We start from the raw sequence: 24,348 nt of genomic DNA on the forward strand, positions 1-24,348 counted from the left end.
ATTTACTGTTGGTTTTTTTTCTTCAGTCTTCTTTCCTCTTACCTCTTAAGATCCCCAGTTGTCTCAGCTCCCAACTCATTTTCAGTTGACTTTAACTAGCTGTCCTGTAGCCTGTCTTGGGTTTGTTTGTTTGTTTTAGAGATGTACTGACCTCAAAACCCTGGATCCAAACAGCCCCAATTTAGGGAAATAATCAGATCAAGTTCCAAACTTTCAGACTTCAAATGTTCAAGTTTATAACCCTTCACTGCTAGTAAGAACAATACTGTTGCCCTTTTGACCTGAGCAATTAGCCAATATTCTGGGCTTTGCCACAGTGTTCCTGTTAGGATGAGAAATCAACTATATGAGTCACATATATGCTTAGTGTAATCGTGCTTACTTACAAAATAATATACACAAAATCCTTGTTCCCTTAACACAATAGAAACAGACAACAAAAGGCAGTTTCCTTGCTCAGAAATCCCCAAATCTGCCTCTCTAGAAAGTCCTGTGCTCAGGAAACTCCGTCTCTCTGCTTCCTCTTAGGGCCACACTTACAGCTACTTCTCTAGCTTTCTTCCTCACACTCACACAGCCTGAAAATCAATACTCTAGCCCCTGCATTTGTAGCCAGGGAGACCCTTAATTAGCTACCTGAGGGTTTGTCTTCATTGCCCCACAGTTCGGACTGTGGGGGTGCTAACAGCATCCACACAGTGGAGCTACAGCACAGCACTTTGGTGCACATTGCAATTCACACCCCTACCGTCCGAACTGTGGATCGGTATAGACATAGCCTGAGTTGGCTCTGCTCAGGCCTGGCCATGTGGCTTAGTGCCCAGGGCAGTGGCTGCCATTAGCTGCCACTGATTCACTATATAAAGGGGCTTAAATTGCTCCTTCCATTGAGCTTAAAAGAGTGCTTGGCACACCCATTGGCTATAGCTAGTGTTAGGCCCAAAAACCGAAAAACATGTTTATCTCGGCTTCTGCTTGTTATCCCAGTAAAGATGCTTATCTCAGTTCTCACTGTCGTTTCCCATGCATGAAGCTGCACGTATACAGGAAGTATAGAAGGATATATGGAAAAGGGGAGGGGGTTGGACGGACCCTGGGAAAGGAATGTGAAGGACGGGAAGCTAAACAGATGTATCCTGATTACTACTAGAACTGAATTTAAACAATGCATAGGTTAGCAGAATTTAAACACGCTAAGTTGTTTGTCTCTCTGTATAAAAAAGCCCAGTTGTGCTTGTAAGGTGTGTTCCTCCCTCTGGCATGAGTCGAGGGGGACACCCGCTCAGCTGACTGATCAATAAAGAACTTGAAGCCGTCTTCTCGACTCCCGTGCCTCCTTGGGGTAATTGGGCAGCTCCAGGGGGAAACGAGCCCATTTGGGTAACAAATGGCGACTCCGCCGGGACTTCTCTCCCTGTAGAGGGCACTGACCGACGGCCGAGGGCGATTCCGAGGAGTGGCCACCTCGAGCTGTTGCTTTGCTCGGGCCTCGGATCGTCACAATCGGCCGGGGCGGCTGCGTCCTCTCTGAAGAGAACTCTGAAGGACACGGAAGCAAGACGGCTTCAGAAGGAGGGGAAGTCTGACTGCCGGACGCGGCCACTTCGGGCGGTAAGTGCGTTTACCTCCTGGGTTTGAGGAATAACGCCCCCGAGGTGTGGGTTGGACATGGTGGAAATCCCCTAGGCAGCCTGTATACGGGAAGGTATGTTAACATTATTGTAGCTTTGTAAATGTCTTGTTGTTGTGTTTTTGGTTAAAGGGTAAGCAAATAACGGCCAATGAGTAACGTAACTAACTCCACAAGTCCATGGGCCGTTTTTAACAATTACTGGGACTTGGAGCAACCTCAGGGATTACTCTTGTCTATAGGAAGGGTAATCTTGTTTCTCCTCTTAATGGTGTGTTGGAAACCGAGATTGTAACTGATTAAAGGATCTGTGTGAAAGATGAATGAGTGCTGCTGACAGGTCTGAGGCTTAAGCTGACTTCAGCCGCCCCAAGACTCCTGCAAGGGGAAACCCGATGACCAGGATATCTTGATTGCAAGGGGGGTCAGCCGAACCTCGTGACCCAGCGGATATCTGAGTTAGAACTAGATCTATACCTCTTCCCCCTCTTGATATCTCTGTCTCGGAAAACTCTGGGTAAAGCATAATGGGGTCCAGACAAAGCACCTTCTCCTGGACACCCCTGGGATGTATGCTGCATAACTGGAAGGCGTTTAGACGCCAGGCTAATTATGGAATTGTATTATGTAAAGACAAGCTTGTAAAATTCTGTACTCTTGAATGGATGACATTTGGGGTGGAATGGCCCGAGGGCGGGACGCTCAAACCAGGGGTTGTACAAGCAGTACATAGCATTGTGATCTGGGATGGGCATTGGGACCAATATCCCTATATAGATATTTGGCAGGACCTTGTGGCCAATCATCCCCCATGGTTGCAAAAATGTAGATCACAAACTATTAAAACCTTAATGGCCCGTGCCCCTGTTAGGAAACCCTGTTTCCCTGTTAAGAAATCTTGTCTGCGGGCTGTGATTCCCTCTGCCCCTGATCCTATGCCCTCTCCCCCCTTTGTATCCCGGCCTCCTGGCTCCGGTATCCTCAATTGAAATCCCCACCCCCTCCTCTGAGGATAATGGCTCAACTGAAAGGGGTGAGCCAAGCGACCAGGACTTTTCCAAACGGGAGCCCCCTCCGATCTCTCTGAGCTCCCCGGTGTCTAACCACACCAGGAGCAAGGGTGGCCCGGTACTCCAAGGGCCCCTGCAACAGAATTATTTGTGTCCACTGCAGGAAACTGTAGCCCCTGAGGGTAATCTCACTATGGTATATGTTCCCTTTACCACTAGTGATCTATATAATTGGAAGCAACAGAATCCCCCGTTCTCGGAAGAAAGGGGCCCACGTTTTAGCCATGGCCCAAAGGAAAGGATATGAAGAAAGGGGGGACAAAGTTAAGGGACGGCCAGGGCCACCGGGGAAGGGGCGGGGCCCCCGCCTGGGTCGAAATCAGTGCGCTATCTGTAGGAAAGAGGGGCACTGGAAGAATGAATGCCCCCGGTGACAGGCCATGGGAAAGGAACGTAAAGATAAAACCCCGTCCCTTCCCATCCTCTACAACAGTACAGGACATTCAGGGGAGGAGTCTTCCCCATAGGGGGGGGGTCGGGGACCCAGCGGCCCCTCCTGACAGCACAAGCTGCCAGCCTGGATCCCACGGTAAATATTAAAGTGGAGGGCTGCCCAATTGAAGCCCTTATTGATACTGGGGCCACTCTTAGTTTGCTCCCCCTTAATAAGGCTCCCCGAGATAGAGCTCGGGGACGTGCCATAGTCCAGGGGATAGAGGGACAAACTACAGCTTTGGAAAAAAGAAAAACTTTGCCTCTCCTAGTAAAAATAGGGGACCGTCAAATTTCCCATCAGTTTGTTTGCAGTCCCTCCTGCCCCATAGCGCTGCTCGGATGAGATATCCTCACTAAATTACAGGCGGAGATCACATTCGATAACGGGACAATGGAAGTCAGAATCCCTAAGCAACAAGCCTCTAATTACCAGATGGCTCTCATAAATGCTAGAGATCACTCCCTGGAATGTAAGGGAAGTGATGGAAGCCACCTGCGGGGGAGGGGAGGGGGGGTAAATCCCAAGGTCTGGGCGGAGGAAGGAGGCGTGGCCCGAGCCAGGAATGCTACACCAGTGCATATTTCCCTTAAGGAGGGAAGCAGCCCAGTCCGAATTCGACAATACCCCCTTAAGCTAACCACTCGGATCGGGTTAAAACCCCTGATTCAAAAGTTCTTGCAGTGCGGGTGGTTAAAGGAAGACACGTCCCCATACAATACTCCAGTAATGGGGGTGCCTAAGCCTAATGGGCAGTATCGGTTGGTCCAGGACCTAAGACAAATTAACAAGTTAATAGCAGAGACTGTTTGCCTTTGAATGGGAGGATCCGGACACCCATTACAGGGCCCAATATCTTTGGACTGTTGTCCCACAGGGACTCACCTGTGCACCAGAGATTTTTGGCGGCCAGTTAAAAAGGGACCTCACCCCATTCCTGGCTAAACACCCTTCATGTAACATAGTTCAGTACTGCGATGATCTGCTCTTGAGTACTGAACAGAGACAGTCTGCAAGGAGCAAACTGTAGAGCTCCTCAATACCCTTGGGGTACAGGGGTATAAAGTATCAAAGGAAAAAGCTCAGTTGGTTAAGCAGCAGGTCACCTTCCTTGGATACCACCTCTGCCAAGGGAGTCGCAGTTTGGGCAAAGAAAGAATCCAGGTTATACTTGATAGCCCTCAGCCCCGGAACCCCCAAGAACTAAGGGCATTTCTGGGACTGACTGGCTTCTGTCGACTCTGGATCCCTGACTATGGGGGAAAAGCCAGACCACTATGAGTCTTTGACTAAAGAAGGTCTGCTCCACTGGAAATGGACCAGGGAAATGGAAAAAGCATTTCGAGAGCTTAAAAAAGGCTTGGTTCAGCCTCCCGCTCTAGCCCTCCCAGATTCCCGGAAGCCATTCACCCTATACGTTCATGAAAGAGGAGGGGTGGCAGCTGGAGTCCTGTGCCAAAGGTCAGGACCAACCTGGCGACCCATTGGATACTATTCGAAGGTGTTGGACCCTGTCGCCAAGGGGTGGCCTGCCTGTTTATGGGCCGTTGCAGCAACCGCTCTCCTCGTACAGGAGGCTGAAAAGTTGACCCTGGGGGGGGACACTGAGGTTGTGGTTCCCCACGGGATGCCTCAAATACTGGGGACAGGCGCTGGGGAAAAGCATCTAAATCCCAGTCGACATACCAGATATGAGGTAGGGCCCTTGCTAGCCCCTAACTTAACCTTTAGGACAGTTAGCTCCCTCAACCTAGCTACCCTATTGCCTGACCCTTGGGTTTCCTATGAGACCAGCCCCACTCATGACTGTATTGAAGTCTTGCAACAGGTGTCCCAGGCACTCGGTATACAATGGAAGTTGCATACACCCTGGAGGCCGCAAAGCACGGGACAGGTGGAAAGAATGAATAGAACTCTCAAGGATACCCTCACTAAACTATGCACAGAGTCTAGTTTAAAGTGGCTTGATGCGTTACCACTCGCCCTTACCCGCATTCGAAGGGCCCCACGTAAGGGTCTTAAGCTTTCACCATTATCCCGGGGTTCCGGGAGGATGTAAACTGGGAAATGGGGAAGGACTCCTTATGGAAACAGGTCTCTGGGTTGCAATCTGTTTTGTTACAGCTGCATCAACGCAGTGCCTTTTCAGGCCCTTCCCTTGGACCAGCCCATGTACCCGTTCCAGATCGGTGATCAGGTCCTCGTCAAGAAGTGGAAGCGTGACCCCCTTACACCACGGTGGGACGGCCCGCACACTGTCTCGCTCATCAGCCAAGCTGCAGTCAAAGTTCTTGGGAGTGACAAATGGACACACCATACGCGGGTAAAGCGGTTTCTGAACCCTAACCCGGAGACTGAACTAGCGGAAGAGGACACCAGCCCTCTGCCCGCCCCGGCTCCGGATGCCCGGGGTGGCACAGGTGAAGACTCCACCTGGGAGTATCAGTACTTAGACGGACTAAAGGGACTGTTTAGAAAAAGATAATGAAATTATTGTTAATATTTTTGTTTATGTGCTTCCACCACTATTATGGTTGGGAAAATAGGTTTTTACAGCTGGGGGGAGACAATAGCAAAATCCATTAACCTCAGTAACTGTTGGGTATGCGGAGGCCCAGGGGAATTAAATGAATGGCCTTGGGTAGCCCAGCCGGTACAGCCCAAATGGTGGCTCAGCAATTTGAGTATAGTCCACGATGGAACGGGGGTTTGGACTGAGGATAGTAGCCCCTGGCGACTGTATTCTTCTGGAATGGGTATTCTCTGCCTTAATCGGACAAGGCGGGAGGGAGTGTACTTGGAAGAAAGCAAGTGTGATTGGACTCTATCCCCAGGGTTTGATTGCTGGGACCCTTATTGTCATCTGTATGACTGCTCTAAATATCAGGGGCAATGGAACCAGACCCATGTGAGGCTCACCAATAATAGTTGGGTGCAATGCTCCAAACAATACTACCCTACGGCCGAAGGTTGCAGGGCGGTAGGACAGGATGGGTTCTTTGACGCCCTATTCACGAGTTGCCAGCTAGACAATACCACTAGCAAGGACCACGTGGTACGGTGGTTTCAAATGGGCATGGCAAAATCAAAATGGAACTCGAGTATGGGGTTTTAAACAATTCTGGTCTAGCACCAATCAGCCAAAATGGGGCTGCGATTGTGTCTGGAAAGCAGGAGCTGGGGCGTGAAGATGTGATTATTGCAGTTCAGCTGATGGAATGGTGGGGGGGACCTTTAGGGCCAGGTAATCCTTTATATTTTGACCATCTAGAGGATGATGAGAATGAGAAAACCTGGGATGGCCCCTTTGCTAATGGAACCTGGGCTCTAAAGGGCCATTATTGGATCTGCGGGTCCTATGCCTACTGAAGATTGCCTCCAAATTGGTCTGGGATATGTTATGTTGGATATATAAGACCCTTGTTCTTTCTATTACCCCAGATGCAGGAAAATAAATTGGGAATTAAGGTTTAATTAGAGAAAGGCGGTTCGTGGATTCCACCCTGACCGCCGGGAGCTCCCAAACATGGGGGGCTCAGGAGTGGCCCCCTGAGAAAATTATAAAACATTATGGTCCAGCTACATGGAATCCTAATGAGTGGATCTCAGGGGCAAGGGAGCCCATTTACAACTTGAACCGGATAATTAGGCTGCAAGCCATTTTAGAAATAATAACTAATCAGACGGCTGCAGCTCTTGATCTTTTGGCCGATCAGTCCACTCAGATGAGGAATGTGCTCTACCAGCACCATCTAGTTCTTGATTATTTGCTGGCAGAAGAAGGGGGAATCTGTGCAAAATTAAACTAATCTAATTGCTGTTTACAAATAGATGATAATGGAAAGGCGGTAAAACAGCTAACAAAAGAAATGAGGAAGCTAGCCCATGTCCCGGTCCAAACATGGGGTGAGTGGAATATGGACTGGTTCACGTCCTGGTTACCACAACTGGGATGGCTCCGAGAAGGCCTTCTTCTCTTTGTACTCTTTATTACAACCCTATTAACCCTAGCTTGCTTAGCTCCCTGTATAGTTGCATTAGTCCGACGAATGGCTAATCAAATTATACACCAACAAATGATGGCCCTATACCAGCCGGTGAAGGCTGAGAATTGGGGGCCATAAGGCTCTCAAAATGCTTTTTAGGGGGGAATCTTGTTAGGCCCAAAAACCGAAAAACATGTTTATCTCGGCTTCTGCTTGTTATCCCAGTAAAGATGCTTATCTCAGTTCTCACTGTCGTTTCCCATGCATGAAGCTGCACGTATACAGGAAGTATAGAAGGATATATGGAAAAGGGGAGGGGGTTGGACGGACCCTGGGAAAGGAATGTGAAGGACGGGAAGCTAAACAGATGTATCCTGATTACTACTAGAACTGAATTTAAACAATGCATAGGTTAGCAGAATTTAAACACGCTAAGTTGTTTGTCTCTCTGTATAAAAAAGCCCAGTTGTGCTTGTAAGGTGTGTTCCTCCCTCTGGCATGAGTCGAGGGGGACACCCGCTCAGCTGACTGATCAATAAAGAACTTGAAGCCGTCTTCTCGACTCCCGTGCCTCCTTGGGGTAATTGGGCAGCTCCAGGGGGAAACGAGCCCATTTGGGTAACACTAGGTCAGTGTGTCTTTGCATGCCAGGCCTGTTTGATGGTAACCATAAAAACAATGGTGGGCAATGTGCAGCCTGCAGGCCGCACGAGGCCCATCAGGGCAAGCTGCTGGCAGGCAGCCATGAAAATGTAAACAAACGGTCTGGCGGCCTGTCAGTGGCTTGCCCTAACGGGCCATGTGCAACCCACGGGCCGCAGGTTGCCCATCGCAACTCTGCCCTTTGGAGATGAAGATGGTGTCACCCTGGATGACCCAGCGAGAAAGACAATAAATCAATTTAACATATTAAATATAAATTATACAAGCTTCACTATTTACATAGTCTTAGGACATTTCACAGCACTATCCCAAATTCATTTGGTTCCCCTCCATGTTTCCTTGGAGCTTTTCTTTCCTGGCCCAATTTCCTGTCAGCTAACTGGAAAGGGATGTTTTCAACAGACAACTGAAGATTTTCCATTTTTTCTGTGGAGTCTGCTAGTTGGAACAGACATTGCCCATTCTGTTCTAATGGGGAAGTCATTACTGTTACAACTCTTCCAGCCTCAGCTTCCATAGCTAATTCTCAGCTGGTGGGAGCAGCCAAGCTGCAGATCTGTTCTCTGGTATCATCTCAGGTGATCTCTATATATTCTTGTGTCAAATTGTGCCCCAATGGCTTTCATTGAGAGTAGGCACCTAACCAGCTTTTGTAAATGCCACTAAGAACCTATCTGCATTTTTAGACATGTACATACTTCTGTAAATCTAGCTGTAATGCCTGTGTATAATATTAAAAGGGCTTGAAACATGGTCAGATAAGACAGGAGCAGTCACAAGGCTCCTTCTCAATTCTGCAAATGCTAAATCACACTCTGGTGACCAGAAAAATATTTACTGTTTTTCTCACCTAAGCTATGCAATAATTACTCAGTACTGACTAAACTACAGATTAATAGAAGCAGAGCCCTATAAAACTCTACAATCTGTGAACATCTGGGGGAGTTGGCCAATTCTGTACAGCATCAATTTTCTTTTTGTCAGTGGAAATTCCCTTCTCATAGATTGCATGTCCAAAGTAAATTACCCCTTTTTGGAACATCTCATATTTCTTTTGGTTCAGTTTGAGGTTGGATTTTAAGCTTATCATAGACCATTTCTAAATGTCTCAGTTCCTATTCAAAGATATTAGCATGCTTCAGGATATCATGTAGGTATAACAAATGGACTTACAGTGGCATTCCATTCCATACCCTCTCAAACATGGATGGTGCAAAGCCAAAAGCCATCATTTTAAATAGCAGCTGTCATTGTCCTGCTGTGGAAACAGTTTTTTCCCTGTCTTTTGAATCCACTTCTACTTGCCAATGACCACTTATAAGATCCAATATGGAAAACCAGATTAAACCTGCTACAGTATCCAGAGTAGCATCTATTCATGGTAATGGATAGGAATCCCTCAATGTGAGCTCGTCTCATAGAATGGAAGACTAAATGCAAAAGATAAAACAGGGTCACATGAGAATTTTTCATCTCTTTGCTGTTTGAACCCTCACAAGGCCAGAGAGACTAAACTAAAGCAGAGATCCCAGGGTCAACCTGGGTTTGTCCTGAAAGACATTTTGAATTGACAGACTACTAACACTCTGTCACTCTTAGGATTTAATTCATCTGTGTATATTTTTGCTTGCTTTAATCTGTAAATAACTCTCATTACTTTTTCCTAGTTAATAAACCTTTTGTCTTTGTCTGCCCCACCTCCTTCCCCCACTGCCTTCCTGTGTCCTTTTATACAGCCTCCTTGTTAGTGGGCTAATTAGCTCATTAGCTTCCCAGTCCCAATTTGATTGGGTAATCAGGATCTCCATTCCTTAATCATCCCCTCCCACCACAGGTGCCTAATTGCCTAAGCAGTGACCAATGTGCTGGTTCAGTTGCTGATTCCTAGCATTCTGTCACGCAACACATTTGACACCTTTGGACAGAATGAACTATTGGAAAGCAAATTATTATTTACTATTATCAATTTAAAAGTTACATCTACTGTACTATGTGTAGTCACTAGTTATCATTATTTCATCAAAATACTCTACAAAGATTTAAAATGTACAAAAAACAATGTATAATTTTTCATTATTTGATTTAATTGTAGTATCTTGGATATGAGTGCATTATAATTATACAAAAACTGATTAGATTAAACTTTTGGGGGCTTTTTTGCAGGATGTGGAGGTGGTTTGGGAGAAGGAAGTAGGTATGGTTAGAACTAGTCCTAGTCTTGGCCCATCTCTGGTTACAATATTGTGATAATCTTTCCTTTTACTGACAAAAGATTCCCAAATTATCTTTCTTTATACCAGTTTCAAACACTTAAAAGTGCATTCCAGTCTCTGCAAACTGGCCTCCCAACCTGAACCACCATCATCGGACTCAATTACCAAAATTCACCATCTTCATTCTCAGCAGGGCTTGTCTCGGTACAAAGAATTTTCCTGTATCTGGGATGAAATAAGAGAAAAACAAGAAACACAGCATTGGAAGTAGGAAATCCATTTCCAACAACCAAGCATAAAAAACACTGTCACAAAATTTAAAAGACCCTGTTTACCTTATGCTAGTCAATAGCGTCTGAGACATACCCAGAAGGGTCTTTTGTCTCCAAAACTTGGACAAAAGTTTCAGGTTCAATTGGTTCCCAAATCTCTCAGTTTCACCAAAGACAGTTTGCTGTATCCAAGATACATAGACATGTTGCTACCAGTCTCATCTATAAAGGCTAGTCTTGAGTGCAGGTGCCAGCCAGGAAGACTCTCCTCAGATCTAGTGATTTCAGACATTTAACTTAATTTACAAGCATCGGAGGTGTGAAACCATGATGGGTATTGAAATTGATGTAAAGTTTCAGTAAAAAGTCAGCGAGTGAATAGAAATTCTGTGTTTCGTTTACAAAATGTATTGCCTCTTCAGTAGCAAAAGGTCATGCTTTGTTCTGTGACACCTACCTGAAATTTCAGAGACCTCAAATATAGTATGATACCCTCAGTACATTAGGAAAACTTGAATCAATCTGGAAATGATAAGAAAATAACAACTACGCTACATTCTTTCTGACGTCATTTTAGTTTTGTTTCCATCAATCCAGTTTGCTTTAAAAACCTCTCATTGGACCTGCTATTTTTCAGAACAGATTCAGGCTTATCTCTAACTTTAATCACACTTTCCAAGTCTTCCCACAGCCCTCAGCATTTCTCTGCCTTCTCTATCTAGGCTGTAAACTCTCTGGGGTTGTGTATGCACAGCCCCTAGCTCAATGGAGCCCCATCTTGGTTGGAATAAAAATACCAAATACCTTTACGTGAGCCATGTACACATTTAAAATCACCACCTTTCTTCTAAGTATAAGATATAAGGAGGCACTTACATTGATGCTGAATCTCTAAATAGGAAGTTGCAGGATAGTTGTTTTCATTTTACAGTTTTTATGGGGGGTTTTTAGCCATTCTTTTTCACTTACTACATTTTCAGGAAACACATTTTCTACCAACTCTTTCAGGAAATGTGCAAGATAAAAAAAGTGTTGAAAAACTTCACAGTAAACTCAGTCTGGGTCCCCAACGGTGAGTCACGGCAGAAGTGTGGCGATCGCACAAGTACATGTCAGAAAGGAAATTGTTACACTACCAATCGTGAAATCAGGTTTGAAAGTATTTGACTGTTCAGAAAACAGCAAAAAACCTCCATAAGGCTTTTCAGCTGAGAATCTCTGAGTACTTTACTAACCTTCAGTGCCAACATTTTCAGAAGCCTTCAGTAATTTTGCAAGCCTTTCTTTTTTTTGGAGGGGATGAGGGAGGGTTGGCAGCTTGAGACTCCTAGGGCCTTATTTTCAGAGCTGTCAAAGACTCACAGCTACAGTGGCAATCCAAATAGAAATTAGGCCTTAGGTGTCACAAGTTGGGCACAAAACCATGGTGACACAAAATTACTGATTGCATCTGAAAACTTGGCTCCAATGTTATTAATGACCTGATGTGGTAAGGTGTTGATGGCTCTCCATTCTTATTGACTGTAGTAGAAGTTGAGGGCCCTCTGCACCTGGCTGGAAGCCCTAGATATCATGACATACCTGAGATACTGTAGGACTATAGATCTCCATTTTAAAGGCTGGGAAACTGAGCCTCAAAAAGGCTTTGATCCTGTAAGCTAAGCACCTTTAAGACAAAGCCTTGTGTTGGCAGAGTGCAGAGCCACATCACCCAAGTCTGAGCCTTGGGAGGAATTCTGCCCAGTTTCTAGAATGTAGGACACTTGAAAGGTTGGACTCCGATAATGAAAAATTGAGACCTTTTGTGGAAAGATGAAGATTCAAACTTTCTTTTTTTCCCCTACTCAATAGTCCAGAATGACTGGGAACCTGGAAGTGAATTGCGTCATGGCTGGGAAATGATGTGTGATACCAGCTGTCAAACTGTTTGCTTGATGTGAAAATCTGATTGGGTGTACTGGAGGGGAGGTTTCCTCCAAATAAGCTCATCTACGACTTGCCTTGCAGAATGGAGAACAGTGTCCTCTCCTCAAAGATCCCTGTGTCATGGTCTGTACATGATTGCTGGCTGCCTTCTGTGTCAGAATATGTATGGTCATGTAGTATGAAGAAAGAATTTCAGCTCATGCTTATATTATGAATGAATAACCATATAGGAAGTTTTGCAGCGTATTAGTATCTGGTAAGTTTCTCATGAGTTCTGTGGATCTAAGACAATGGGTAAAGCCACTGATGTCAACACATGTAGGATCCCTGTGTTATTTGTTGTCTGCAGTGAAAAGCTGTATGTAAAGCAACATCAGGTGATCCTAACATTAAGAACCTTATCAACTGCTTGTTTGGAATGTGCATTTGAGGAATATCTGGAGCACAAAAACAAAAGTTGTATCGCTTTAATTATACTGGTGTAGTTAGAATGGTACAGCCCTTTAGTGTGGATTCAGTTATAGAAATCTAACTTATTCCTGTGAGGGAGGGGGAATACAGCACCTTTATACTGATAGAACTGCATCCACACTAGAGGTTGTACTAACGTAACTATTTCTGTTGAAAAATCACAGCCCTAACTGAAATAGTTAAATCAGTACAAACACTGTGTGTAGACCATTGCAGCTGAGGAAGCTAATTCATTGCACTGTTAGCTGTAGATAGGCAATGGATCCCCAAAATGCAGAGTTTTCCTCACCCAGCAATGTGACTACATCACTGCCCCACTTTGAATCCCTTCACTCACAGTCTCCAACGCATCTAGTTTAAACTTCTTGTCTTCACTTTCCACGCCCTCCAGATGGATTACTCTCTTATAATGGCACCCTGGCTCCTCAGCTCCAGCCTCAATCCACTTTTGTCCATCACTCTTAAATCCAGCTGCCTGTCTTCTGTCACAGAGCTGCCTATGCCTAGAAGGCCCTCCAATTTCTGGGCCACCAAACCACTCCCCTCTCCTCGCACAAATCACCGCCACTCTTCAAATCACTCTTCAGACATGATTACGTAAATATAAACTAAACTTGGAACCTTTTCCTTCACACCGTGACCCGCATCATCCACACGGGGCTGTTAAAGCACAGTTCATTGGCGCACACTGCGATTCTCACCCCCGGACTCCAAACTGCAGGGAAGTGTAGACATAGCCTAAGAACAGAGCATAAACGCTCGGGGACCATTTGAACTGTAAAGCACCCAGCGCAGCTGGGGTTCTGTAAAAGTGAAAGTGCCTCACTTTGAGTAACAAGCTGTCATAAATGCAATGCCTAGCAACAATAAGGGTGAAACTGGCATGACTCTGTTGGTGGAGCTGCCTTTGGAAACCAGTGGAAGTGGGGCAGCAGATCAAACATTTCTGCTGCTTTCTAATTGATTGGTGCAGTGGCAAGCTGGTTCAGGGAATATTTAGCCTTTTCCTGGTAAACCTCATGTAAGGAAAATTGTCTAATTTTCTAACTGCCTGGAGATGTTCTATGGTACCAAAGTGAGAGGTGTCTTAGAAATAACAATCCTAGATAGCTATATTAAGTGCTTCTAAATTAATAAAGCTTGAGGACAGAGACATGCTTCAAAGTATTTGCTGTCGTGACCACAATTTCCTTTCTGTCACAAAACAAATGTACTCTAGATCACTGTGTAGGAATGTGACGAAGTTGGGGGATTTTATAGTGGTTTACACGAATAGTGTGTGCGCTCCTCAGTTTCCCTGTGTGCTGCATGTTTTAACAAGGTGGTGGGAGAGCGTTTGTTGTTGCAGAGGACCAGGTGTGACCTCGCCTGGCAGCTGGGACCCCCTGACAATGGCCTGGAGAGGGGGAACCCTAACAACTGGTGACGTGGAGGCTAAGAGGCCCACCCCAGGTTGGCAGTCAGCCAATTCTGGCCAGTGGGAGCACAAAGGGCTGAGGAGAGAGGACCCTGTGACCTGACCAACCAGTTCCAGCCAGAGGAGAACAACAGACTGAAGAGAGAGGGCCCCAGCGACCTGTTTACATGGGACAGATGACAAAGGATTGGGAGGAGCTGTTGGGACTGGTGATATCCAATGCCCAGCTGGAAAGCGCAGGGTCTCTGGACTGGAGAGAGAGAGCAGGCAGAGCCTACCTGGATGCAGGGGAGACTTAGATGTACTGTGCTGAGGGAGGCCAGGCCTGAGGGCACTGAAAGTTTCTTATGCTATGTTCAGATGCTCAATAAACCCTCCTGTTTTATGCTGGCTGAGAGTCGCTCTGGTCTAGAGAACAGGGTTTCATTATTCCCTCTGGGAGTGGAGGCCCCGGGGGGTCCAGAGCGAGTGAACTCCCTGAGGGGGCCCACGGCAAGAGATAGGCGTGCTAAGGCTCAGAGAGGTGCGGTTCCAGGAGATGGAGGGGCTTAGCCCCAGAGAGAGAGTGGACCCCTGAGAAGGACTGTCACACTGAAGAGGGTTCCTCTCAGGGACCGTACGGGGCAAAGAGTGGGAATGACTTGTGAGTCTGTGACAAGGAAGAGGGGGTTTAAATGTCTTTCTAAAAAACCAAAAACTTTTGACAGTAACTGTTCTCATTTTGGTGGTCAGCAATATAGTTTTTGGCACAGTCCTACATGACATTCTGATAAATAAGCTGCAGAAATGGAACTACCATTAAGTGCATACATGATTGGTTAAACAACCACAAAGAATAACTATTAATGGAATGATGTCAGATTGGAGGAGGTCTCAAGTGGGGTTCACAGAGATCTGTTCTGGGTCCAGTGTTGTTTAACATCTTTATTAATGACCTGGATGTAGGACTAGAGAGCATACTGATCAAATTTGCTGATGATATAAAGCTAGAGGCGGGGGGTTCCCTACACTTTGGAGGATAGAACTAAAATTCAGAGGGTTCTTGATAAATTGGAGAACTGGGCTACAGACAACAAAATGAAATTCAACAAAGACAAATGTAAAGTGCTACATTTAGGGAAGAAAAACCAAAAGCACAAATACAGAATGGGGGATAACTGGCTTGGCAGCAGCACTTTGGAGAAAGATCTGGGAGTTGTGGTGGATTCACAACCTCAGTGTGATTCAGCAACACAATGCTGATGCAAAAAAAGCAAATGCAATTTTAGATTGCATTAACAGAGGCATAGCATGCAAGTCATGGGAGGTGACACAGCACTGGTTATGCCCCAGCTGGAGTACTGTGTCCAGTTTTGGTCACCATGTAATAAGGTGTCTGCAGCCATATTATAAGGCCTAAAGCCTAAGGCCTTCATCTGCAGCCAGATTAAAAGAGCAGCCGAGCAGCAGCCATTAGCTGAGAAACAGGAAGTCACATCTTCACAGTCCATCTAAATTACATTAAAACAATGTAATATCAGGCTGTTAAGAAGAAGACCCTGGCCTAATGGCACCCACTATCACCAGATAAAGAAACAGATCTTAAGATGGCTAAAGAAAATTTAGTTTGATAGCATCCTGTCTGTCAAGAAATCACTAATCAATAGTTGTGGTTGTGAAATTCTCATTTCGTTATTGTTTTGTCATTATGGTCCCCACTTCCCTATTGTTTACCTGTATGGTCTCTGTCTGGTTCTTTAATTGTTTCTGTCTGTTACATAATTAATTTTGCTAGGTGTAAATTAATTAAAGTGGTGGGATAGGATTGGTTAGAGAATTTTGTTACACTATGTTAGGATTGGTTATTAAAATTTTAGCATAATGATTGGTTAAGGTACAGCTAAAAAGAACTCAAATCTCACTATGTAAACTGGGGTCCAAAAGGAAGTTCTTTAGGTACCAACTCCAGGACACAGCCCCAAGATCAGAGCTGCCAGACCTCAACATTCTGCCAATGACACCCTGTAGAAACTGGAGTCCCCCAGATGACCTGATCCAGACTTGCCATCAAGAAAAGTTCATCTGTCTTATTGGGAGTGGTGAGCACTGCATGTGTAGCTTGTGCAGTCTGCTTTTGGTGATTGTTAATAAATAGAGGTTATGTAGGATATTACTGTGTAAGGCTCTTTCACTGGTAAAAGACACTGTAAGCCCGCAAAAAATTAAGCCCTGAGTCCACAGGGAAAGGGTGTTTTCTCTGAGTCCACAGGGAAAGGGTATTTGCCTGGAGCCCACGGAGGGGTAAAGTTAGGTGCTTTTTGCCTGGAGCCCTAGGAACTGGGAAAGGGTGGGGGTGCCTAAATTAAGAGGGTTACACCTTGAGCCCGAGGGACTGGGTAAAGGTGGGTGCCCTTGAGTGTGTCAGTAACAGAGAATTTTGTGCAGGTAACAACCAACGTATAGAAAGGATCTAGAGACGAGCAACAAAGATGATCAAAGGGATGGAATGCAAGCCATATGAGAAAAGGGTGAAGGAATGTTTAGTTTGGAAAAGAGCAGATTAAGGGGAGACATGAAAACGGTCTTCAAATACATGAAAGGCAGCCACACAAAAAAAGGAGAAAAGTTGTTCTCTCTTGCCACAGAGGGCAAGACAAGGGGCAGTGGATTCTAAGTATAGCAGTGGGTTCTAATTACAGCAGCGGGTTCTAAGTACAGCAGGTTTAGATTAAATCTCAGGGGAAACTTCCTAACTGTAAGAACAGTAGGACTGCCTAGGGAGGTTGTGGAAGCTCCTTCACTGGAGGTTTTCAAAAGGAGGCTGGATCGCCATCTGTCTTGGATGGTTTAGACACAACAAATCCTGCATCTTGGCAGGGGGGTAGACTAGATGACCCTTGTGGTCCCTTCTAACCCTATGGTTCTACACTCTACGTGGGTGCCATTAAAATTCTATGGAATTTCAGAATGTCAGCAGCTATAAATGGGCATAAGGTTAGATCGTCAGCTTATGTAAATGGGTGAAACTGCGGTGATTTCAATGAGCTAAAGTGATTTACAGCAGCTGAGGATCTGCCCCCTCACATGTACTACCATGAAAAATTTACTTTGGCTGTAGCACTTGCAGTATTCCTTATGATTAAAATGGGAATATGACAAATACCATAGTATCGTCAGCTCCTGCAGTGTGTAAATGAATGTCAAGATTTTAACAGAGCCCACTATGGAAACAAGGGAAACCAGGAGGCTTGTCCATCAGTGAAAGTTAGGGTGTTCCCATTCAGTCACAAATGTCTCTTCTGAAGCAGCAAAGCATGGTGTTTGGTTGGTCCATGTGATCCACTTCTCTTCTGCAACTTACAGACATGTTGCTGTGAACACAAAGTACAGCATACCACCTGGATCCAAATTTAACCCAAAGCTGCCAATACTGAGTTTATTCTGTGGGGATGTAAGAGGATGGAGAAAACAGAGCTGTGTATCTCTGTGGCTCCTTGGTTTGATTTGTTATAAACAAGTTTTCCCTCCACAGAGAAAGCACAATGAGCTTGATAATGTGCTAGTATCTGGGGACGTTTTTCTAGATGGGTGATTAAACTCGACCAGTGTTAAGGGGGTAAGGCAGTGCCACCAAAAGAAGCACAGCGAGAGCATTTCAGATTCATTTTTGGCAAACACCCATGACTGTTCATTGACCTGCCTATTCTTACTCCCTCTTCTTACTGGTTTGTGGATTAACACATTTTTCTCCACTTTCAGTCTGACTAGAAACAGCATGACCAACCAGCAGCATCATTCCTCCCTCTGTTCCCCCAGCGTATTCTCTCCCTGGGTGACTTCCATCTGCCCCTACAGTTTTAAACACCACTTTTTGCCCATGATTAATCTACCTCTCTATGACTGACTTTGTTGGTTCACTGGCCATTTTGAAAAATAAAAAACCCTTCCTGGTTGAATGAAGCGTACTGTTCAATCTGAAATGAAATGTTTCATCTGTTTGAAGTGTTAGGTTTTGGGGGGCGGGAGTCATAAAATTGAAGGAAATTTCAAAATGAAAACTTGTTCTGAATTAAAAGCAGAAATATTGGTTTCAAAAGTGTCAAAATGAAAAGTTTAGACTTTTTGGATTTTTTAATTTTTTTACCATGAACTATTTGGGGAAACCAACATGAATTCACAAACCTTTCTGGCATCGCCGAATCTGCATTTTTTTTTTTTTTGCCTAAAAATGTTTCAACCAAAAATGTCACCCAGCTCTATTCTCTAACCTAACATCTACCTGTGTCTAATCTCACAGCTCCATCTGACTCTCTCCCCTCAGAAACTCTAACTTTCCAACCCTGAATTTATCTTTCTCCTCTCCTCCCTCCACTCTTCCTCCCAGATCCCAGCATCACATACTCTGCCATCTTTAATTCTTCCACCCCGCCTCACTACGTCACTGATACGTTGGCCGCCGTGGGGAATAAAGCGGTCTCTGCTTACAGCTGGAGCCAAGGCCTTTTCTCAGGCTGGGTGGGAAACAAACAGTCAATTGGCCTCAGCCCTGGATCAGGGCGAAGCAACAAAGAATCTGAGGCTCAGGCCTGCACATAAACAGTCAATTAGCCCAGGCCCTGGATCAAGGCAGGGTAGCAAAAAGTCTGAGACTCAGGCTTCCAGCGTGAGGAAGGGGAGACTGCCACCCCCGGGTTGCGGTTGCAGGGGAGACGCAGGTCCACCCACTCCACTGCGTCCTGGCCCAGGGCTCTAGCAGTGACAAAGCGCTTTGTCACTGGGTCAGTGGGGATCCACGCCGCAACACACTGATTCACCTTCTGTCACTGTTGCAGCCATACAGGGGTCTGCTACCCCTGGGCCACTTCCAAACTCCCCTTCTTGGTGTACCTGTTGCCGTGAGGAGGGGGTCAAGGTTGATGGCGGCTTCCAGGATCGCGAGCAAGTCTTTGGGGATCTGGTCCATCGGTGGTCCGGGCCAGTCATCCTCTCCCTCGGGGGTCAGGTCTGACAACAGTCTGGGTGGTCCAGGCCAGTTGTCTGCTTCCTCCAGGTCTGAATCAGCTGGTGGCCCTGGTGGCCAAGCCCAGTCCCTTGGCACCCTCCTCTCTGGAGCTTTCTGGGCCACCTTTTATACTTCCTGCCCCTTCCACCCACTTCCTGGGGGAGGGGCAACTAAGCCCTGGTCCCGCCCACCAGGACTCAGTATGGGGGCCCTCCCACTCCAGGTCCTCAGGAGGCCACTCCACCTCACTACACAGCACTATATAAAACTATCATAATTTGAAGCCAATCCTGGTTCTGCTTGGGCCAGTATTTTGTCCCAAAACACGTGGACTGAATGCAGCAAAATGTACTCAAACAAATAAGCAAATCTCTCAACTTTAAATAAAACTGAGTTTTCAAAAGTGGTTGAAGAGATGTGTAGGTGTGTGTGATTTCGTATCTCATTGAAACAAGTTTGTACATCACTAACAGACAGGTGCGTAAAAACAGTTCTTGGCTAGATCTAGCATGTCGGCTGATATCAGTTACAAGATAGAAACCAAATATATTTTTTGGAAATTACATGCCAGGTCTTCAGCTGCTCTAAATTGGTATAATTCCATTGACTTCAACAGAGCTACACCAATTTACACCTGCAGTACATTAGCACTACTCGTCCCTGGCATAGGTTTTAAGGGTTTTTAGTTTCTATTATGGAGGTGGCCACAGTGGTTTGGTTTTTTGCTAAAGGCAAGAGAGTCAATTGCGCAACCCTTGCACACACTGGAGAGCACCTCCTCACATGCATAGACCTATTCACTTCAGAAAGTGTGAGGTTGATACCTTCTTACAGAAACTATTTATAAAACCTTTCATGTTCACCTTTTCCTGTTTACTCGTCTATCTTATACTATCTCTTGAACTAGCAGGTTTGCCTCCATACTTATTCTGTAGCTGTTGGGAGTCTATATATCACAAACGCTCATCAGTCTCCACCACCAAGGGAAAAGACCATTTGGACACATCTGTGATCAAGGGAGGAAGACGACACAGTAGAACAGGTACCAAACCAAGTGCTGCCTCCTTAGTCAAAGGTAAAATCCATCTATATTAAATATACTGTCATCTTAACTGTAGTTAACTAACTATAGTTGACAAGAGGGAGGCACACCTTGAGAGATACTTGTCTGTAGATCATCTAGACAGCAATGCTTTTTCTACTTGATTGTTAGGCCAACTGAGGTGGAGAAGGGAGAAGAGATCCTCCATGGAAAACAGTGAATTTTCGAAGTCATAAAGATGAGATGAGGGTATCAGCAGCATAACAATAGCCTAAACTTCAGAGATGCTGAGCACCCGCATCTCCTATTCATTTCAGTAAAATTGCTCTTGGATTATATGGGTGTAAATGAGATCATATTCAGATGAATTATATGTATATATTATTTCACATGGCATATTTATTCTACATAAGTCTATTGCTTTATAAATATTAAACAATTATAGAATGATACGTTAATTATGTTGGAATTATAGCAGAGACTAAGGTTAGACAACATAGAAGACCAGTGCATTTGTCATTTTTTATTATTTCTAACTAAAGATCTTCGCATGAAAATAGATCTTTATTTTTTGGAAAGAGATTCTCTGTACATAACATGCTGATTGACTGTTATGGGACGCCACATGAAAGGTTTAGTATTTGGCTGAGGAATGACGGCATCAGAGGGACTAGATAGTAAATTACAGTCCTGATTTCCCGTCCCCTCCCTCCGGACCTGGCACAAAGGGGACTCTCCCTTACCAGATCTTCCCACTTTGGTGCAGCCCCATTCCAATGGTGAAAGAGCTTGTGCAGAGGTAAAGGGAATTTGCCAGGTTAATAGGGACAACCCCCACTTCCCCAACAGGACAGTGTAGGTTTCTGTAAGAAAATCCTCATGGAGATCTGCTTCCTCTGAGTCCCCTCCTAAATATTCCCCACCCACCCACTCAAAAGTGGATGATCTATGTCAAAAATAATAACGATGCCTAGCTCTTCTTATCCACGTATTTCAAAGTTCTGGATGAACCTTCAAGCAACAAAGAATCTGTTTTTCAAGATTATGGCAAGACAAATGCAAATGTTTTACAAATTAGAAAAAAAATTCTTACTAAATTGATTGCTTTTCATAGTTTTTCCTGATGTGTCAGGTTCTCCTTAAAGGGAAGGTGTACAGCACATTCTGCAAATCCGACACCTTTACGTTGTCTCAAGTTGAAGTACCCAAAAACTGATCACCAAAAATTACTAGTCACTTCTGAAAATCCTGGCAATAATATTGTTAAATTGTACTCACTGGAATGCGTCATACATTACGGAGAGAGAAACCACCAAAATTGGTTTTGATTTTCAAAACTAAAAAACTGAGCTAAGACAAAAGACTGCAGCTCAGCTTGGGTAAAAATTGTTAGGTAGAGATATAAGGCCAACAGGTGGTTTGTCCAATCAAAATTCTGACTTTTATGAGGCTATATATCTTCTCAGTAAAATGCTCTTTATCATAATACATGGAGACCTGGATTCTGCTATGCTTAGGGCTGGCTTCCACACAATGTTTGTACCAGTATAACTATGTCAGTTAGTGGTGCATTTTTTTTAAAACCAATAGAGTTATTCTGATCTAACCCCTAGGGCTGTTGTTGCAGTGATAGTGTAAAGGAGCATATTCTACTGATATAGCATATTTTCCTTCTTGTATGGGAGTAAGCTAATAACTGCATTAATACTGAGGGCGGGGGAGGTTCGCACTGCTTTATCTAACCAGTTTACTTAAAATGGTATAATTGTGTTTCGACAAGCCTTTACACTGATCAGTACCTTATTCCTCAAACAGACACATTGATTTCATTCAGCATGAGTAACAATGGCAAAATGCAGTCTTCTGCACCCCTTCTATACCCATAATCAATTAATTATCTCTTTTTTGTGCACAGGTCTTCAAGATGACTCTTACAAGCCCTTTCCCAAACACCACAGAATATAACTATGTGTATGATGAAGGTACCTCTCCTTGCAGTGAAGGCAATGGTTTCAGCAGGTTTAAATCACTGTTTCTTCCAATAGTTTACTGCCTGGTGTTTGTCTTCTGCCTAGTAGGAAATGCCTTGGTCATATGTGTACTCTTGACCAGGAAGAAAGTCACCACCATGACCGATGTGTGCTTGCTCAACCTTGCAATCTCTGACCTGCTCTTTGTTGTCCCCCTCCCATTTCAAGCTCACTATGCTTCAGAAGAATGGATTTTCGGAAATGCAGTGTGTAAAATGATGGCTGGCATTTATTACATAGGCTTTTACAGTAGCATTTTCTTTATAACCCTCATGAGCATAGACAGGTACATAGCAGTCGTTCATGCTGTCTATGCTATGAGAGTTCGGACAGCCACTTGTGGCATAATTACAAGCTTACTCCTGTGGACGACGGCTGGTCTGGCTGCCATACCACATATGGTGTTTAACCAAGAAGTGGAAATTGAACAGTCTCGCGAGTGTGTCCCCAAATATCCTCCAGGCCAAGAGACCTGGCGATTTTTCATTCAGTTTGAAGTCAACATCTTGGGCCTTTTGATCCCGCTCAGCATCCTCATTTACTGCTACTCCCACATCCTGAAAAATCTGCAGAGCTGCAAAAACCGGAACAAGATCAAAGCCATCAAGCTGATTTTCATCATCGTGGTCGTCTTTTTCCTTTTCTGGGCTCCCTTCAACATTGTGCTTTTTCTAGACTCTCTGCAGAACTTGCACGTCATCAACGACTGCGAGACGAGCCAAAGGCTTGCGCTGGCCCTGCAGCTGACCGAATCAATCTCCTTCATCCACTGCTGCCTGAACCCCGTGATCTATGCTTTTGCTGGCGAGATGTTTAAAGCTCACCTTAAAAAAATGTTCCAAACCTGCAGTCGTCGCATTTCTAGTAGCAATTCAGCCAATCATTCTCACTCCTGGCCCACTCAAGTATTAGGCTATTCTGATAGTGACAGAGTTCTGTAAGCTTTCCCGCTCCCTGCCCAGACATACATTCTAACTGCGTTCATTTAAATACAGCAATTGCCCTATAAATCGTACTAGCATTGACTTAGCCCAGTGTCCTACCTCCACTGTTTATTTTTTAGGGACAGAGGAAAGTTGGTCCTGGATTTTGACTTCCACTCCTTCAAAACTTGCAGAAATTCCTCCAAACACATGGAGTGAAAAAAATCCATCTACCCACATACAGAGATCCTATCTAGAAACCCACACATGAACAGAGCATGTCATCACCAACATGATCTGACACCTTTGTGGACAATGGAAGCCTGCAGTGATGGGTTGTAGCCCACGAAAGCTTATGCTCTAATAAATTTGTTAGTCTCTAAGGTGCCACAAGTACTCCTGTTCTTTTTATAGAATTGCAGGACTCTTAATGTAAATATTTCCATAATAGTATGCATTGCACATGCTCAGTGCCCCTTCTTCCTCGTAGTATTTTTCTGTATTAAATGTGTATTTTTCTTGAATAAAGCAAAATGGCATCTTTGTATAACTGACTTCCTGACAGTTTCTATAGTATAAAAATCTGGGGGAGCTTTACGTAGACAAGCATTAAAACACAAACTGGGCTGGAGGGAGAGGACATCTATTGAGTTCTGACTTAATTTTAAATGTGTATGATGGCTTCTTTTAAAGTTTCCTAGCAAAACATTCCCTCCTGATTGGCTGCTTTTTTTCTTGATGATAATTATTCAGTGTAATCATTGTGTAATAATTTTCAGAGACTATAGTTAACCAACAAGAATATATATATTTTTATTGCTATTTAGCTTAGAAGTCAAATGAATCATTGCACATTTCACTGGCTGGCTGTGCACAGAAATCAGCTACAGTTTTTCAATATATGGCCTGACTCACCCTTCAGTTACTCCAGTTTGACACAGATGTAACTCTCAGTTTCAATGCCATTATGACTGCATAACACTGAAGACAGACACAAGTGAATCACATTCTTGTATGGAAACCTCTGAGGGCAGAATTTTTTCTTATATGTTAGTTTGGTGCATAACCTTTCTAAAATGTAGAATGCTCTGCTGCCCTGTGCTATTGGCCAAATCCAACACCCACTGAAGTCAGGGGGAGTCTTCCCCATGACTTTGATGGGCACTGGATTAGACCTTATGACTCCTGTATGTCCCCCCACACCCTGGCAATATATGTTATGATCATTCCTGAAGACAAACTAAATTGACGTACGATGCACTGGAATCTTACATCAAAATAAGACCTCTCA

The 24,348-nt window shown here is 44.6% G+C and overlaps 1 protein-coding gene and 1 long non-coding RNA gene across 2 annotated transcripts; both read left to right on the forward strand.

Moving 5' to 3' along the window:
- The first annotated feature begins 1,373 nt into the window (after nucleotides 1-1,373).
- Nucleotides 1,374-7,672, forward strand: LOC128833131 (uncharacterized). The gene is made up of 2 exons (XR_008444119.1): nucleotides 1,374-1,611; nucleotides 5,258-7,672. It is a non-coding gene; the product is annotated as an uncharacterized LOC128833131 (long non-coding RNA).
- Nucleotides 7,673-22,028: 14,356 nt separating this feature from the next.
- Nucleotides 22,029-23,075, forward strand: LOC128832499 (C-C chemokine receptor type 8-like). Its single transcript, XM_054019949.1, has one exon. The coding sequence runs from the start codon at nucleotides 22,029-22,031 to the stop codon at nucleotides 23,073-23,075; it is 1,047 nt and encodes a 348-aa protein (XP_053875924.1).
- The last annotated feature ends 1,273 nt before the right edge of the window (nucleotides 23,076-24,348 follow it).

Source organism: Malaclemys terrapin, chromosome 2 (assembly GCF_027887155.1).
Source record: "Malaclemys terrapin pileata isolate rMalTer1 chromosome 2, rMalTer1.hap1, whole genome shotgun sequence".
Classification (NCBI taxonomy): domain Eukaryota; kingdom Metazoa; phylum Chordata; order Testudines; family Emydidae; genus Malaclemys; species Malaclemys terrapin.